We start from the raw sequence: 17,961 nt of genomic DNA, 5'->3' as shown, positions 1-17,961 counted from the left end.
TGTGTGTGTGTGGAGGGGGGTGTTCGGTTTATCCTCCTCTGCGACAGCCTGACACCGCTCGCACCCCGAACCTCCGCCTTTGTTCCCCCCCCCCACACACCCCGGCTCTCCGTGACGCCGCGGCACCCTGATGGTGCGGACGGTCGGCGCACGGTGGCTCGAGCTGCTGCCCGGACGCGCCGCCCGGTGATTCCTCGGCTCGGAGACGCGGTGCACGATGGCGGCGGCGGCGGCGGCGGCGGTGATGGTGGCGATGATGATGGTGGAGGTGGTGCGCGGGTAATCCGGGAGATGCTTTTCCACTCGAGTCGGATTTGTGCGCCGTTTCTTCCGTGGAATCGTGACGATGACCTCCAGCCGCGCTTTTACCCCGTGCCGTGCTCGCCGCAACCCGAGAGAGAAGCACGCGCCCCCGGTTCGATGCGCACGAGAGGACGTCGTCTCCCCAAAATCGCTGAGCTGAACTCGCAACCGGGAAGGCAGGGATCATATTAACCGACACAACCGATAGGAGAAAACAACAACAACTACAACAACAACAACAACAACAACAACAATGGAACTGTCCGAGGTCCGGTGCTCCAGCGCGAGCGAGGAGCTGTACACCATCAACCGGACACCGAGCAGCAACAACAGCAACAGCAGCGGCAGCGCGCGACCCAAACGGCTGCTGTGGCAGAACGCGGTGCGGCACATCACCGAGCAGCGCTTCATCCACGAGCAGGGCGGGGGAGGCGGAGGAGGGGTGAAGGGCATCGGGCCGGACGAGCCCTACGACCCGAGCCAGGGCGCGCGGAAGCAGTCGGCGGGGCGGACGTCGGTGGGAGACCGGCACAACAACGGCGGGACCAAGGTGTTCCCGGAGCGCGCCAGCAGCGACCTGGGCTTCCTGCAGATCGACTGCGCGCCGAGCAACTCGGACTTCTTCCTGAACTGGGGCTACACGTACCGGGGCGTCATCTTCCCCACGCTGCGCAACGCCTTCAAGTCCCGCGACCTGGAGCGGCTGTACCAGCGCTACTTTCTGGGCCAGAGGCGCAAGTCGGTGGTGGTGATGAACATCCTGGACGTGGTGACCAAGCTCACCCTGCTGGTGCTGCACCTCACCCTGGCCTCCTCCCCGATGGACCCGATCAAAGGGACGCTCCTGGGCTTCTTCACGGGCATCGAGGTCGTCATTTGTGCCTTAGTGGTGGTGCGGAAGGACACCACGTCGCACAGCTACCTGCAGTACAGCGGCGTGGTCACCTGGGTGGCCATGGCCACGCAGATCCTGGCGGCCGGGCTGGGCTACGGGCTGCTGGGGGACGGGGTGGGATACGTGCTGTTCACCCTGTTCGCCACCTACAGCATGCTGCCGCTGCCGCTCACCTGGGCCATCATGGCCGGCCTGTTCACCTCCGGGCTCCACATCCTGGTCCAGCTGCTCATCTCCCAGAATGCACAGCTCTCTACCAACCAGGTAAGCTCCCCCCCCCTCATCTTCTCCATTCATCCCCTGTTCTTTCCTCCATCTCCTCTCATTTATTCACCTTTCTCCTTACCTCCATCTAATCCTCCTCTCCCTTTGCTCCGAGCATCTTCCCATAATCCTTCTCTTCCTCTCCCACCTCCCCCCTAATCCTTCTCCTCCTCTGTCCCCCCTTTGTTGCTCCTTTCCCCCTCCTTTCCTCTCCTCCTCCTTCTGATCCTCCAACTCTTATTCTCATCATCTGTTCTCCACCTCCTCCCCTCTCACTCCCTGCATCATCCCCTAATCCTCTCCTCTTCTTCTCCTTTACTGACTTCCTCTCCTTCCTCCTCCATATTCCACCTCCTCCCACTAATCCTCCTCCATCTCCGTCTCCCTTATGTTATTCTCCCCTCTCCTCCTTTTCTCCATCTTTATCTTCCTCTACTCCCCCCTCTTCTCCTCCTCTCTTCCATCCTCATCCTCTTCTTTATTAACTTCTTCCTCCTTCATCTCCCTCCACCTCCCCCCTTATAATCCTCCTCTTGTCCACTTTCTATCTTCCTCTCGTCTCTCCCATTATTCTCCCCCTTTCTTCCACCCTGCTCTGTCTCTACCTCCCTCTTTTCCTCCCTCAGCTTCCCCCACCTCTCCTCGATCTTCTTCTCCTTTTTCTCCTCACAATCCATCGCAATTTCCTCCCCCCTCCTCCCCCTCCTCCTCCTCGTCCTCTCTCCCCGATGAGCTGTTGTTGTTTACTGAAGCTGTGATGCTGCTTGTCATTCACGTTTCTCTCCGTTTTTTGCTCCGTGTTTCCGATTGCGAGCGTGAAACCTGAAAGTGGGCAGCAGTTAGTTTGCAGCAGACGCTCTCGTCCCCCCCCGGTCAGTGTCTCTGTGGGGTGGGGGTGGGGGGGTAATTGTGCCTGAACAGGGGCTAAAGCGCCGCTCTGCTCTATGACTTCCTCATTCATCAGGTCTTGCTTTTGTTTTTGTGAAAGGTTTCAGTTTGTGTGTGTGACACCCGCTGAAAGCCGAGGTTTCAGCACCAGGAGCTGTCCAACACACACACACACACACACACACACACACACACACACACACACACACAGAGGATCTGAAATGCACCACATAGGTTCAGCTCCCCCTACTGGTGAATATTAAAACCATAAATCCTTCCAGAGCTGTTTTAAGAGTCAGATGGGAGTTTGTTTTCTTATTTTTTTTATTTCAGTGTTTTTCACATTCAAAGGGAAGAAAACAGAACAGAAACATGAAGAATTCATAATATTTAATGTCAAAGGTCCATTAGAATCAGGAAGGAAGGTAGCGTCCTTTCTCCACTGTAGAATAAACCAGTGGTTCCCAACCTGAGGGTCGGCAACGTCTCCTGATTTTTAATCTGCTCAGAATTCATCCAAATCTCTGATTTTACACAAACTTCCTGCAGTTACTGAGTTCACTGTTTGTGTTCATTGTACAGTTTTAATATAATATGAAATATCCATGAAATATGTCACTGAGTCAGTTTAATAAATGATAATGATCCTTGAAGGAATAAACAGTCATTTTCTCCCATTTTCTAAAGAAGTTTGCTCCTGTAGATCTCAGACAGAAAGTCATCCTGTCCATTACAAAGATTTCTTTACCATCCACTGCTTGAGGCCTGGAGGCTCAGGTTTGTAGCAGTAAACACTATTTTACATGAGAGCTGTACAACAAGTCACAATATTACCAACAGGTGCAATATGAAAATCCCAGAAAGCTGCAACTTTTGATTTGAAGAAAACATGTTTGTTTACTCTTAACGGGGGGTGTAAAAAAAAATGGACATTTCCCAACCAAATTCCCTCCATGTCTTTGAGCTTGTGGATGAATGCTGTGTTCTCCACATCCAGTCCTCCTCTGAAATTTCTATATTAAGATATTTTCCCATTTTTCTTTAATATATCGTAAGAATTATGTCCTTTCTGCTTTTAAAGACCTTCTTAATAGGTATAATTGTGAAATAGTTTTGTTTAATGCTTCAGTCAGAACACCAACAGCTGGGAATTTTTAATATTTGAGGCAACGTAAATAGACTATTCAGCTATATGAACTGTGTACTCCAGTACATCAGAGTTATCATCAACCAAACTCCGTTCAGAAAATAAGCATTTTAAAAGTTGTTCATCTTGCATTCAGACTTTTTATAAATTAGCTACATGATATAGTTATTATACCTCATTTCGATCTGTTTGACACAGCAACACCTGTCTACTTTAGGCCCATACCGCTGTTGTAAAACAGGTTAAAGGGCGAATATTTTCCTTGCGTTACTTGCGTAAACTAGCATGAGTAACCCACTGTAAGACTAAGCAGTAATGTAGTTCTCATGGGAGCCCCTGCTGTATGTGACGACTACGCCAGCTAGAATGCTTTCTGTTTGGACCATTTGGTGCACATGTGACAGATTGTAGTTCATGTTTTTAAGCCTCATTAAGTAGAGTCTCTTTACTGTCTTATACAGCATGTTATAGACCCACCAGTGTACACTCCAAGTCAATAACTAATAATTATCCATAAGCCAAATTTATATACTTTTATCTCTGAAACTCATTAGTCCTTAAATAGAGCTTGTTGGTAAACAGACGCTGTTGTTTTATGTGTGAAAACAACACAACAACATTTAAAATGAACAGTGAGTGGATGAAGGAGGAACTGCGAAGAAGCAGAAACTGTCTGTCAGAGTTGTGCAGATGAAGCGCTGTGTGTTTGTGTGTTTGGATGGAAAACGCTCACCTGAAGTGGATCATTCAATATGGGAACATCAAAAGGTGTTTATCGTCTTAAGTTGGGTAAAACAGCATTCATGTTCTCGAGGTGGGCGTTAAATATTCTCAAGTACATCGTGTGTGTCTCATTTCAAAACGAAGGTCTTCACATCAGCGTTAAACTCCGCAGATGAGCAGTCAGATATGAAATACGTTCCACTGTCAGGTCGCTGGTTTCTGGCTCTGTTTACTGTTTCTTTACAACAGCTTTGGCTGGTGATGTTGTGGAAGAGAGGAGGCATCCTTCGGATTATGTCACACTAGAGGACTGCATCTCATACTAGACTCCATTGAAAAAAACAGTATTTTACTTCACAGATTTCAGTAAAATAATGTTCAAACTGGGTTGTAACAAAATAAAACCTTATCTTTTGTCTTCGTTAGTCTTTCCAACAATCACCAACTCTGTTTTGGTCAAAATAAACTTTTAATTCACAGAGTTAGATGTGAACATATTGGTGAAAAGGGATGCAATAGCTGCAAGGTAATCCTGGGGAAAGTCAAAGTAAATCCAATAAAAGTAGTTGTTTTAGCCACTGACAGGCTCAGATTGTTCTATTTATTCTAAGTGTTTGACAACATTATGGAAAGAATCCCTACTTTTGTTGCCACCAGACTCCACAGACAGAAATGGTAATTTTACCTCACGGATCACCGTTACATCGTAACTTCTTTCAAAGTGGACAGAAACAGAATAAAACTCATTAAAACCGTCTCTGTTAGTGTTTCCAACAATCACCAACTCTGGTTTGGTGGAAATAAATCCTTAATTCACCGACGTAGATGATAAAAACAGCAGTTTCAGTCGGAGCAGACCGGCTATGGAAACAAACCACAGAGAGGCTGCGATACAACACAGGCAGAGGGAGAGAGACACCATGTGACTCTGTATATAGAGAATAGCTGTTATATTAATGTCCTAACTTTATTATTCGTTCTGTGAATCCTCAGCATTATGAGCAGTGTGCAGAACATATGAGTATGAACATGTTTCTTCTGCATGTTCTTTGTTTAACTCAGCAAACATCCTTCAGGGACATTGCCATTAGCTCTTCACTTTAGTATTTGTGTCCTTGTTTATTTCATATTTTATTTGATTCCCGCCGTGTCTTCATCCCCAGAGTCAGAGTCCTGGTCGGAGCCACTGGAAATCAGTCGGCCTCCGTCGGTCCACCCCGCTCCAGTTCTGTGGCTAATTCTGGCCCCGCCGGGTCCTCCTGCTCCCACGCTAGTAGTGTTTAAACTCCCCCTGTCCTTCCAGCTCCGGTTACTGTCAGCCAATAGGACCACTAATTAGCTAGTGGCAGCAGCTAGTACAGTTAGCATATGCAGCAGTAAGAGACTCACTGTGTTACAAGAGAAAAAGTCTGTGTTGCAGCAATCCTCTGATGTTTTTGTTTTTCTAACCAACTAATGAAAAGTGCGTCAATTGAGACTCTTCTCATCGACTGACGATTACGGGGCAGCTCTAATTTATAGACGCTAGATAATCTTGAGATCACTGATACAAACAGTGTTTTTTTTCTTTGGGGCATTGCATTTAACAAAAAACACAGACTTAGTTTAGTTTGATTGTTCTTAGATATGCATAAGTAGAAATATTTATATAGATGATTGCAGATGTACACTGACAACACTCCCCATCTCTCTGTGAGCTCACACACCAGTGGCACAAGGCTGAATATGTGAATTATTTTCAGCGCGCTCATTGGCGCGGCTCAGAGTTGTACTTGTTAAGACATGCAGAAAACTCCAAAAATTCTCTCTGCGTCTGGTGCTGCCTGATCTGGATGAACAGAGCCTTGTCCCCCTACCGGCTGAATCCCATCGTGCTGCGCTCTCAGCTGACGCCGCCGACCCTCAGCGTGGAGGTTTAGATGACTGTAGATATGGTGCAGCTGACTGTACGCCGTACTGTGTGTCTCTTGTTGTCCAGCTCAGGGGGGATTTCCCAGCTCCCCCCTTCTGCGCGGTTCAGTCGTGTCACTGTGCTCGCAGCCACTGACCCAGCGACCCTCTCAGAGGAGAGGTCGGAGGTCGAGGCTGCTGGATAAACATATGATGATCTTACAGAATCATGATGCATTGCTGTAGCTTAAAGTGGTTAAAATGAGCTCAAATGCAACGTACACATGGATGAAGCAGTAATATAAATACAAAAACCACAGATATAATAGTAAAACACTGCTGAGAACAATTACTTTTAGTATTAATTCTTTAAGTTCTTCAATACTTGTACTGAAGTAAGGATTTGAATGCAGGACTGTGTTGCAGCAGCTGTGTGTGAGTTTTCTCCTTTGTTATGATGTAAAGGCGACACTAACTCAGTAACTACTAATTAGTCTGTAACTACATCCGCTACTGGTTTTTACCACGATTACTTAACTAGTCTGGACGTAATGTTATAACTAAGGCAAGTGGTCAATCAATGATCAATTAATGAAAAAATGATGGCGTGTGGCAGAAATACTGTTGTTTTACCATCAGCGAGTTTAGATCTGTGATATTTCCGGATTTTCACCACCTCAGGGAAGTGTTTAATAGACATAACATATGGGAAGCATTGAAGCAGTGCCTGAAATGGGCCACCAGTACTGAGTACATGGCCGTACCCACCATTGAGGTCACTGGTATTTATTTCAGAGGGGTGTACAATAAAAGTCGTAAAATAATTGCATAAAAATTACTACTTTGAGGATTTTATGTCTCTAAAACCTCCTAGCAAATTCATTTTTTGGACCTCAGTATTTCTAAAAACAATGTTGAAATACTCCTAAACAGCTGCGTGACTGCGTCTTTGTGTAAACACAGCTAGCTGAACGCTAAGAAAACAGCACTGACATTGTCTTTGTTAAAAAGTATAAAAAACACCAAAAGAATTAGTGTACTGGCACCTTTCTTGGTCCAGTTCAGGTGCTGGCGTGAAGACAAACTGTGTACCATGTGTACATTTGTATTTGTTTTGGAGCACATCCACTCATCAATATAACCTTGAACTGGTGACACGTCACATGGACGTTAAAACTGCGCTAAATTAGTCAAAATCACCAGAGCAAAAGGTCCACAAGGTTGAGTTGGTCACAAGACCAATGTATACAACCTCTTATACAACCGCCTGTTGTCACATGAACAAGGTTAATGTTTGTCTCCATTAGTGCTGAGACAACTCAATCAGCCGCTAATGACCGTGAGACACAGTTCAAGACTTCTTTTGTTAAACTAATATTCCCAAAGTCCAGACTGAACTTTACAGTCTCTGTTTTTAGACGTCTAGGTTCAATTAAAGCTGCAACGATTTGTATCTGGACAACCTTCTAATTTACAGGAATGCAGATGGGTCCCTGCCTTTAAGTTAGAATAACTGTCACATTTTCCTTAAATCACTGTTATGTAGGAGTGTTTTTTGAAGTTCAGTCATTAATTAGTTTCCATGATAACTCTCAGCTTGTGTCATTATTATAAGTATTAGCTCGCTGGAACCTCTGTGTGGGCGAGAGGGATTATTTTAGCATATAAGTCGACCTGAAAGCGCTCTGAGATCAGCGCCTTACATGTTCCGTCATAATTCGGTTGCAGTGACATGCGAGTGCGGCGGGTTGGACGCGACGGCGGTGGCGGGATTAGGGCGGCTCACGCTGCACTCCTGGGGTTACGAAGATCGGGGCTCGCTTTGAAATTAAACATCCTCGACACAAGCGGGGCTAATCTGCTCTTATTAATTGTGTTTGCTTAAGGAAGTGGTGAACATATAATGTAGCCTACATATTAAGTACAGAGAGCAGAGACGAGGACGGGACGACGTTGACTGTCAGTTTAATTAGAAAGGAAAGCTTGGGATTTATCAGACGGCTCCAAATCAAACAAACAGCGACTGAAAATGTTCCTGCCGCAGAAATACAAAGACATATTTATTTATTATGAATGTTATGTGTGTACGTTTCAATGTCACCGCTTCAGAAACATCATATTAAATGAATAATTGCGTTTTTTGTAGAGACAGACTCATTATTCTGTGGTTAATCAAACTTGATTGGGGGCATTTATACAGCGTCATCTGGTGCACTGACTCGAATGCTCTGTACTAATGTGTAAAAAGAATTCGTTAATTAGTCACTTTTTATGTGTCTGTTTGCAAAAAATATATTTATTTTTTGATTTGTGTACATGTGGCTTATTTTAATGGACACATCTTGGTTTTATGTGGAGGTTAGTTCAACTCAAACTGTTTGAGCATTAAAGATGTTTGATTTGAGTAGCAGTAACTCAAGTATTCATTTTTAAGGTAACATTCAGTTTAATTCAATTCAATTCAGTTTTATTTGTATAGCGCCAATTCATAACAGAAGCTATCTCAGGACACTTTTCAAATGGAGCAGGTCAAGACCAAATTCCTTATTACATTATTTACAGAGACCCAACAGTACCACCATGAACAAGCACTTGGCGACAAGGGCAAGGAAAAACTGCCTGTTTAAAGGCAGAAACGTAGGACAGATCCTTCAGCTCTAGGTAGGTGGTCGTCTGTCTCGACCAGTTGGGGTGAGAGTTAAGTTACACTCATATGCAGCATTTCTCCAAACTTATTTAATATGTGTGAACAGGATTTAGATGAATAATGTCACTTAAATGCATCTTATTTATACAAATGTTACCACTTTCTTTTAATTCATGGAAATGACCTGTCAAAACAGCTGACGTACAATGAAAACTATACTTAATTGATTGTGTAAAATGGAAGCCAAATAATTCTCTATGTTTTTTTATGTGACTAAACATCTTTACACTTTGGAATAATTAAATAATTAAGAATTATTTGGATGCATAATCTTTCTTATGATAATTGATAAACAGAAATTAAAACAAAAAAATTAAAATCTTGAGCTATACGACGTTACATTTTTATAATGATATCAAGTCAACTTAAAGAAAATGAGTCAGTGGAACAAACTGGAATTATATACTTAAAATACTGCACACATTTAAAGTTGTGTTGCTTCAACAATTTATTTTTGGGTTTTGGGTTTAATTCATGTGAATGAGTGACTCATAACCATATATATATATATATAACCAAAGTAACAAACTATAGAGTAAAAGGCACCAGGTATAATGTATATAACCTTTTAGTTGACGCAATGTTTTATTATTCGGTGTGTAATTGCTACACATTTCTACAACTGGATAATGTGCAAGAATCACTTCAGGCCAACAAGAGGTTAAATGAAAATGTTACTATAACAACCATTTCAGTATTAAGCCACAGGGAGCCACGACAAAGGCCACATAGGTTGCCTAACCCTGGTCTAACCTGACGCCACAGGAGCACGTACTGCCGTTCGAGAGCACGACACATAAACCCGCCATCAGATTCGTCTGTATGTTAATTGACTGCGTTGTGAAAGTAAAGGTAGTCCGCTTCTCCCCATCGTCTCTAAGCCTGATTGTTCCTGTCAAGACTCAGAATAGCCTCCATCGATCCGCCTCCGTCTCTTTAGAGCCTCTCTTCGCCCCCGCTGGCCCCCACATCCTTTGTCTCTGGCCCCTGTCGAAGGCTTTCGGTATCGAGCCGCTTGCATTTCCTTTAAATCCTTCGCACCGACGCGACCCCGCCCCCATCCTCTCGCTCTCTAAACAATAAGCTCATATTGACCCACTGTTTGCCTTTTTTATCCGAATAGAGCTGATTCTGGTTCTGCAGCCGCTGCCGCATTGATGGCGGCCTTTGTGCAGGAGTCATTTAGCCTTTTTTACTTACTGTTAAATGAACACAGGCGTCAGTAAATAACAGATTAGGCCGTTCTGGGCTGTGTGTGTATGATAATGTGTGTGTTTTGGTGTTAGGGGAGTGTTTCTGTGTAGCTAAGAGCATTATAAAAACCGTCAATAGCGCCGTATCTCTTTCCCTCTGTCACACACACACACACACACACAGCAGGGGCTTCACACTCACCGATTAGCCGTTCTTCAAGCTCACCGCAGTTTCCTCTTTCAAGGTCAAACTTGGCTTACCTGGAGCGCCGGCTGCACCGAAGAGATAGAAAGAAAAAAAAAAGAAAGACTAAGTGTGGATTTCATGCGGGGGTCTACATGCATGCATCTTCAATCTCTCCTGCCTTTAGCGTGTCCTGAAAATATGTTTCTGTGCGTTTCAACATTAAAAAGGCTTTTCTGTTTTCCCCCCGCTGCCAGCCAATCACAATCATTTCTTTTTCATACACGTCTGTGCGCTCTCATTTACATTTCAGATTTCGGGCTTTTATGTGAGAGAGAACTGATCAGATTTTCCATGACCGAAGCCTGTCTTTTAAAACAGCGCCACTGGCTGATCACGACCCCATTTACTTATTCAAATGAATCATTTTCTCGACTTTTTCTACTAAGAACACCACATTCATGCATAGAATACCGGCTGCGTTTGCATCACACCAAATGTTCTTCCTCTAGCGATCCAGCCCGTGTTCCCACCCAGTTTGAGGGGCACTGCACAAATGTAGAATATGACACGCCCACTTGATATTTTCTGTTTCCAGCAGAAACAGAACTAATTTGTTGTCATTATGTTTGTTTGAAATGCTACAAATTTTTGGTCGTCGCCATGACAGTTTGTCAACTACTGTAGTAGGAAACATTGGCGGCTCTCCTGCTCACACACGATCTGCTATTCAGATAAACAGTAAAATATGTTTGTGAACAGATTTGAGGAGAGAAATAGTCAACAACAGAATCTGGATCTATATCTGATCAGCACTGCCTAGGTTGACAGTTCGATCTGAGTTTGGTGCGTTGAGCTGGACGGACTCACTGAGAATGAGCTGTCAATCAGAAGGTAGCCCCGCCCTAAAGCATACCCTGCTTTATGGTCTGTTTTACTCTAAATGGGACCATCAGTTACTAAATGAACATCATGCTGTATGGAAGAAGACTGAAACTACAGACTGAGACCAGAAACTCATCAGGAAACTGTTTACTGAGCTCAGAAAGGAAGTGAGAAGTTGGCCCATTTCTCCATAAGACTGCATTGTCTTTGTCATTGAGGGTGGAGGGGGGGTGGCGGTGCGGATGGTGAGGTAGGCCTGCTTCGTCGTACGAAGAAGCCCGCAATTTTTGGTTGCGTTTCTCTGTCCATTTGGCTGTGTACAATGCGAGAGAAAATCACGTGCGATCATCAAACGTATAGCTATTAGACAACCACGTGTAAACGCAACTAGCCTTGATAAGAAAACATTACGCCTATCATAATAATTTCAGATACTTTGAGCGAACAGTTTACAGGTTATTCAAGTATTTATAGAATTTAGATAATTTAGAATAATTATCTTATCTCGATGCGACAGGCTATCCAAATGCCAGATGAACTCTTCACCCAAAAATGTTTTCTTTTTACCCGGACAAAGAATGTTGTAGAATGTTTGGCGAACGATGATAGATAGCGCGATGACAACCACCAGATGCCGCTGTTCGGACGCATCACACGATTCGGAGGCATATCACATATTTAAAGATTATAAAAACTGATTATATTCCGATTCATGGCACGTTTTTCATTATTTTTTTAATGCGTTCTGCAGAGAAGGGAGACTGGCATTGGTCACGGTTTGGAAAGAAAGGGAGAAAACAGGATAGAGTAACACGGCGGATATCGCTCATATCGCTCATATCACTCGGCCTACTTTTGTTTGTTTTTTTGGACGACGTAGGTTAAGGCGGCAGGCGTGTGTTGCTGAGGCCGCCTTAGCTGCAAAGTGCTGCGGGAAACCCTGATATTTGTTTAAACCAATCAATACCAAATGAGTAGCTTGTGAGTGTTGAAGTATCGATCCTGCTTTATTGATTGTCTCTGCAGCTCAAGCAGCCTCTCTGCCCTCTGATCAGCTGAGACCGTCCACACACCAGAATCATTAATCATTTGTTTAAACACTCAAAATGTCGGACTTTAACAGCAGACAACATTCACACCCCGTCTTGCACCAATAGTCTCCAACGTTTCTCTGACCTTAATCAATCAGTTGCCGTTAACCAGACTTCAACCACGGCCGTGGCAGTTACACATGAGACACATAGGTTGTAAATCGGCATTCAGGAGCTTTTCTAGAGTTTTCCATCATATCACATGATCTTCATCAGCAGATGTTGGTCCTCAAAGTGCTCGGAAAAATGGAAATTTGAACATCTATACAATTCAACTCCATCTGCTGATGAAGACCATTTCTGTGTTTCAGTTTATCCTGATAAAGTGAAAAACAGTATATAGGAGAGCATATTATTGGTCTATATGTCAGTCTTGCTCGCCTCTGTGATCAAAATGTGCTATATATATGCTTTTTAAAGGTCCAGTGTGTAACATTTAGGAGGATCTATTGACAGAAATGTAATGCAATGTAATCTAAATGTTACACATTGGACCTTTAAAAGTTGAGAAAAACGATAGTATTTTACAGATTTTTCTAGTTTAATGAGCGGAAACTATTTTCTGGTCTCTCAGAGGACAAGCTTTGGAAACGGTGATCAAATCATTGAAAACCTGTAATTCTCCTGTCTGTCTAACGCTATTTTGTTGCTTTTATTACATATCATTGGACCGTTGCTTTTTGTGCTCACATGTTACTAGGCAGAATTCTTGCTTCCCACAAAACCCTGAATGCTCTGACAGTGAAAGGCGGCCATGTTGATCCTGACACAGTTCCTGTTATCTGAAGTCGTTGTGACCTTTAAAGTCCTCACTGCCGTCTATCTGCAGCTTTCCTCTGAAGACGTTTCCTCTGTCTCACTGACTCAGCTCGATGAAACATAATTTCTGAGGGCGACGGCTAAAAGGGACGAATCAGTGAGACTCCATCCTTTATCTCCTCTCCTTCCTCCCCTCCCTCAACTCTCTTTCACTCTCCTCCTCCTCCTCCTTTATCTCGCCGGTTTCATGCGATTGATCTCGGACAATCTTGCTGTTACCAGACACTGCACTCAGCCACTCTTAATATTTAATGAAGGATCGGGGGCCATCAGCAGCAGCTTTTTGAGCTTTTAATGGCAGAGTTTTCCTGTGACATTTTTGTGCCGTGACCTCCCAGCCTTTTCCAAAAATTGCCACAGACAGAAAAAGCTTTTACTGTTTTTGTTCTCATTTTTCTGTCATGAATGAACTCCCAAAATCAGTGCATAAATACTATTCATCCATTTAGAGCTCAGCAGGCGTTATTACAGTTTAACCACCCAAACATGATTTTTTTTGGACTGCGTCACGCCCTAAAAGTGGAGAAAAGGGTTTCTTTTTAAAGTATGTATCATCATAAAAGCTTTCTCCAAATATATTTAAATCATTTTTTGAGTCTCAGCTCACTTAAATATTAATTTTGCACACAGAAAACTTGGTGTAAGTAAAGTAACCTCAATCTCAGCTGCAGAGAGAGCTAGGCCTTTATTTCAAACAGGCTTATATTAGAAACAGACTGTTATTTATTACTTCTTGTTTTCTTATTTTATTAAGACATGTCCCTGTTTTCTGATCTGCTACATTTGTTGTTGTTGTTGTTGTGATTTTCTGTTGACACAAACTCAACATTTGTAGCATCTCTTTCACATTAAAAGCCCACAAGAATCATGACTAATACATAATCCAAAGTAAACAGAAACCAGCCATAAGGCGAGAAGTAGCTAACATACAATATCAATTGGATGAGGTGATTTGCAGAGTTCCCAGATGTTGCTAAAAAGTTATTTTTAGATGCCGTTAGATAGTTGGCTTGTGCAGCTAATGTTAGCTGGTAAAAAAACCCCATCTCATTACTGTATTCCCTTTTTTGTTATCCGTTAGCATCGGATGCTATATACAGTCCTGTTTTGGTCGTACTCTTCACTATGAGCTATTAGCAGCTAATGGGGTCCAATATATCTGTTTCTAATAATGTGTGACTGCAGTTGTCAAAAAAATGCATCCATTTAATCCACAAGTAGAAAAAAAATATGAAAGAAATTGTACAAGGGAGTGAGAGTCCGCTGTCTCTCGGGTTTATGTCGTTGCCTCAGATATTGAAGGAGAAAGAATAATATTGATTAAGCAGTAAGACGCAGTGTGGTCATTGTCCGTCCCTCAGGTCTGTTTAAAGGCAGAAAAACACAGAATGAAGAGCTTGATTTATTATCTGGCTCATTGCCATCACAAACTTCACTGAGGGGGATTTTGGCCACGGCCACCGTTTGTCACGGTGTTTATTCCTCTAGCATTCATCCTCGGTGAGACCAAATGAAACAGTCTGTCTGGGAGAATTACAGCCCCCGAGTCTGGGCTCTAAAGCGATAAAAAAGACGCCTCACAGTGGCTCATTTCCTCCTCTCGCTGCTCTCCGCTTCGGGCTCTTTAACCTTTTGTGGAGGTTTAGTGCCAGAAGAGTGTCCTGACCTGATAAATGAAACCTTGTGTAGTTTTTTTTTACAGCGCAATCAGTCCTGAAACTGCCTCCAGGGAACATGGAAGCTATTTTCCACTTTCTTCTTTTCACTGATCCCTTTGTTGCTTTTTGTTCGAATGTCATGAAGTCCAAATGTCCTCAGATGTGTCATTTTTGGGATCCGATGTGTTCAGCAGGCCGACCTCCAAAAGTTACCTGCAAGTCATTCAGCTTTTCTCAGCCAAACGCTGACTCAACGTTCGCCCTCCTCCCCTCCTCTTCCTCCTCCATTATCGGCCGGGCAGCCAGACATTCATCTCAATGAAATTGTCTCTTTGTGTCCCTTTCACTGAACTGCTGACAGAACCTTATTACTGGTTATTATATTGCTGCTGGTAGATGTAAGAAGGCTGAATGCTCTGATGTGAACTCTTGGGCATAAACTTGACAAACTTCATTCAGTGTTTTTTTAAGCTCGCGGGTGCTTTGCGTCAGCCAAATGTGCCCCGTCAGGATCCCCGTGACGCATTTCTGATGCGCAATCAAAAGCCTCCGATCAAAGATTTGGCTGGAAACACAACCGGGTACCTGATGTGTACAAAAGAGGATTCATACGTCATGAGAACAAAGATGGAGGAAATGGTTCTTATCGTCAGTCAGACGCACACACAGAGAGAGAGAGAGAGAGAGAGAGAGAGAGAGAGAGCTGCAGGTCAGAAAGAGGGTTTGGTTTTTGGATTTTATTATACCTGTACTGTATATTTATACCCTATATCTTTTAAATGACACTGTTTTCGGTCCTGTGCACTTCCATATAAATCAGATTTGTATATAAAGAGGTGTATATAGTGTACTATTTCTGTTATATCTTTATACAAGGTGTATTTTCTGTCTGTTCTGTCTGTGCGATCAATAAAATCTTATGTTAAAAAGCAACAGTCAAACTAAATAAACTCCGCTTCTCTTAAGTCCTTGTACTAATCAACATTCATTTCCATTTCACTTTGACAAATCAGCACAGTTACAAAAATCTTGACAAATACACATAAAAATACATATTTAGAACTATTTTGAAAATGTATGAATGGTTTTCGTTTTTTTTCCATGCACCAGCTCGTCTGTTGTGAGGATTTGCTTCCTATCTTTATCTTATATATATATAACTGTATAATTTATAATAATAAACTGAACAGCTTTAGATTTTTGTATGTTCAGAGATGTTCCGATACCCAGGACAGGGAGCGTTACTTGCAAGTATCACACAATTAAACTAACTTTTGGATCCGCTCGACATTAAATATGCAAATAAAGAGAGAATAAGTGCCAATAAGAAGCACTGATGTAAGTGTATCCAATAAGACAACAGAACAACGTGACTGTTCAAAAGTAAATGGAAAGATTTTCTATTTATAGTACAATAAATAAGATTAGCAGTCCAGAACCCCAATACCCCTTATTAATAAGACACATTAATAATAGAACAGATACATACAGTGAGGTTGCAGATAATTCCTTACATGTACATTTATTGGCTGTGTTTACAACAGGGACAACATTATATAAGATTATGCATCCAACTGTTTATCTCACATGTATATTGGTGCAATATTACATTAGTGTCCGGTGCAGGGTATTTAATCAACCTCTCAGGAGAGCTGTTACGATTGTATCTCAGCTTCTCCAGTGGAATCACACAAAGTGCTTCTTTGATCCAGTGTTTAAACGAAAGACGTTTAAAGACTTCCAGTGCAGAAGAATTAGCCTCTGGGCCAACAGCGTTGCTAATACTAAAGCATTTGTTAGCATCAAATATGTGTCTTCTGCTCAGTGTATTTTTACTTTAAACGTGTAGTCCTGCTAAATAATCCTCATTTTTGCTAATACATGTAATCTGTTACTCTCCAAGCCTGCGCTGATACCATTTCTTATCTTTCTGATACCTGATCCGATACATGTGCGTTAAAACAGTAGATTATTATTTTTTTATTTTTTTAACAAATGTTGTAAGCCTGTATGATGGCTGTCATTGATGTAGGCCCCGCTCAGGTTAAACCTTTGTCAGACTCAGATCAGGGTGAGTAATGATTTCACTGTCCTGGGACAACAGTGGCGAATGGGACAGCGATGGGAAGAAGCATGGTCCCGTTTCAGAGCTAATAATCAATCAGATCAGCGCAGAGATACGGGTACTCGCCAATACCAGGTACATAAGGCTGTATCGGAGGAATGTCAGGTCCTGGTATCTTCAGTCTTCTTGCTGATGGTCTTGTTTGTGTATGTAGGTCAAAAACTCCTCGTAGTACGTTTATAATACATTACACCCAACACAGGTTCTGAGTCTGGACCCTGTCCATACTTAAAGCTTCTGGTTTTTGTTCAGAAAATTGATTTAAAGGATGAGACACAGTGGAGTGCTTACAATCTAATTAACAGGATCTTAAATTGAAGTTAAGAGTGTCTGACCCCCCCATCATATCGAGCAAAGACAGAACCAGAACAGTGGTCGTCTCTCTGCTGCTGTATTCATTAACTGTGGCCTGAGCAGGTCCGTCTTAATGGACAGCCTGGTGAGACGTCTGACCCTGAGACCTCTCCTATGAGGTCTCCTGAGGTCAAACCTCCACAAACAGAATAATGACCAGAGACTGACACATGATTGGGATCATGACTGCTCAGCGTCACAGTGTCTCATCCATCTTCACTGAGCCCTCTGAGCTTTATGGCATACACACACACACACACACACACACACACACACACACACCCTACTCATTCATTTACACCAAACTCCTCCCAGAAATCAGCTCAGTGTTTATTCCACCAGAATGAGCACCTCACACAGGCGTGTCTACTCATTAACAAAACACACCACAGGTTAATAAAAAGGTAACGCTGTATCAGGTCAGATCTGTTCAATATAATTTTGTCCTGTATTTTTGTGGCAATTATTTAAGTAAATTACAATTAAAAATGTTTAACGTACAGTGTTTGTTATCCTTAAGAAAGAAGAATATTTTCATTCAATCCACTTCATTGAATAAATCCAAATCAATTCACTGATAAATTATACTCAATATTTTTGTTTGAATCTACTCATATGAGATGGTTACTTACAAAAGGGCCTCATTTAATTAATATTAACTCAATATCAAACATAGTTAGGTTAAAGTTAGTAGTAACTTAGTAGTAGTTAGTAGAGTGTATTGGCGATACGATACAGGGTTTATGATTCAATAGGTCGTACAATATCGTTCATTAAATCGCTCTGAAAGTGATCACAAGGTTTTCCAGATGAGGAGGGTGTTTTTTTTTGGTGT

The 17,961-nt window shown here is 42.7% G+C and overlaps 1 protein-coding gene across 3 annotated transcripts in view; it reads left to right on the top strand.

The window, feature by feature from the left end:
* Nucleotides 1–556: 556 nt before the first annotated feature.
* Nucleotides 557–17,961, top strand: part of adcy8 (adenylate cyclase 8 (brain)) — a 100,558-nt gene continuing 83,153 nt past the window's right edge. For all 3 annotated transcript variants that reach the window (XM_051403213.1, XM_051403204.1, XM_051403193.1), the window contains exon 1: nt 557–1,462. In XM_051403213.1, the coding sequence (XP_051259173.1) occupies nt 557–1,462 (906 nt within the window). The remainder of the gene's footprint in view (nt 1,463–17,961) is intronic.

Source organism: Dicentrarchus labrax, unplaced genomic scaffold (genome assembly GCF_905237075.1).
Source record: "Dicentrarchus labrax unplaced genomic scaffold, dlabrax2021, whole genome shotgun sequence".
NCBI classification, from domain to species: Eukaryota; Metazoa; Chordata; class Actinopteri; family Moronidae; genus Dicentrarchus; species Dicentrarchus labrax.
This window is presented reverse-complemented; position numbering and strand designations above follow the sequence as displayed.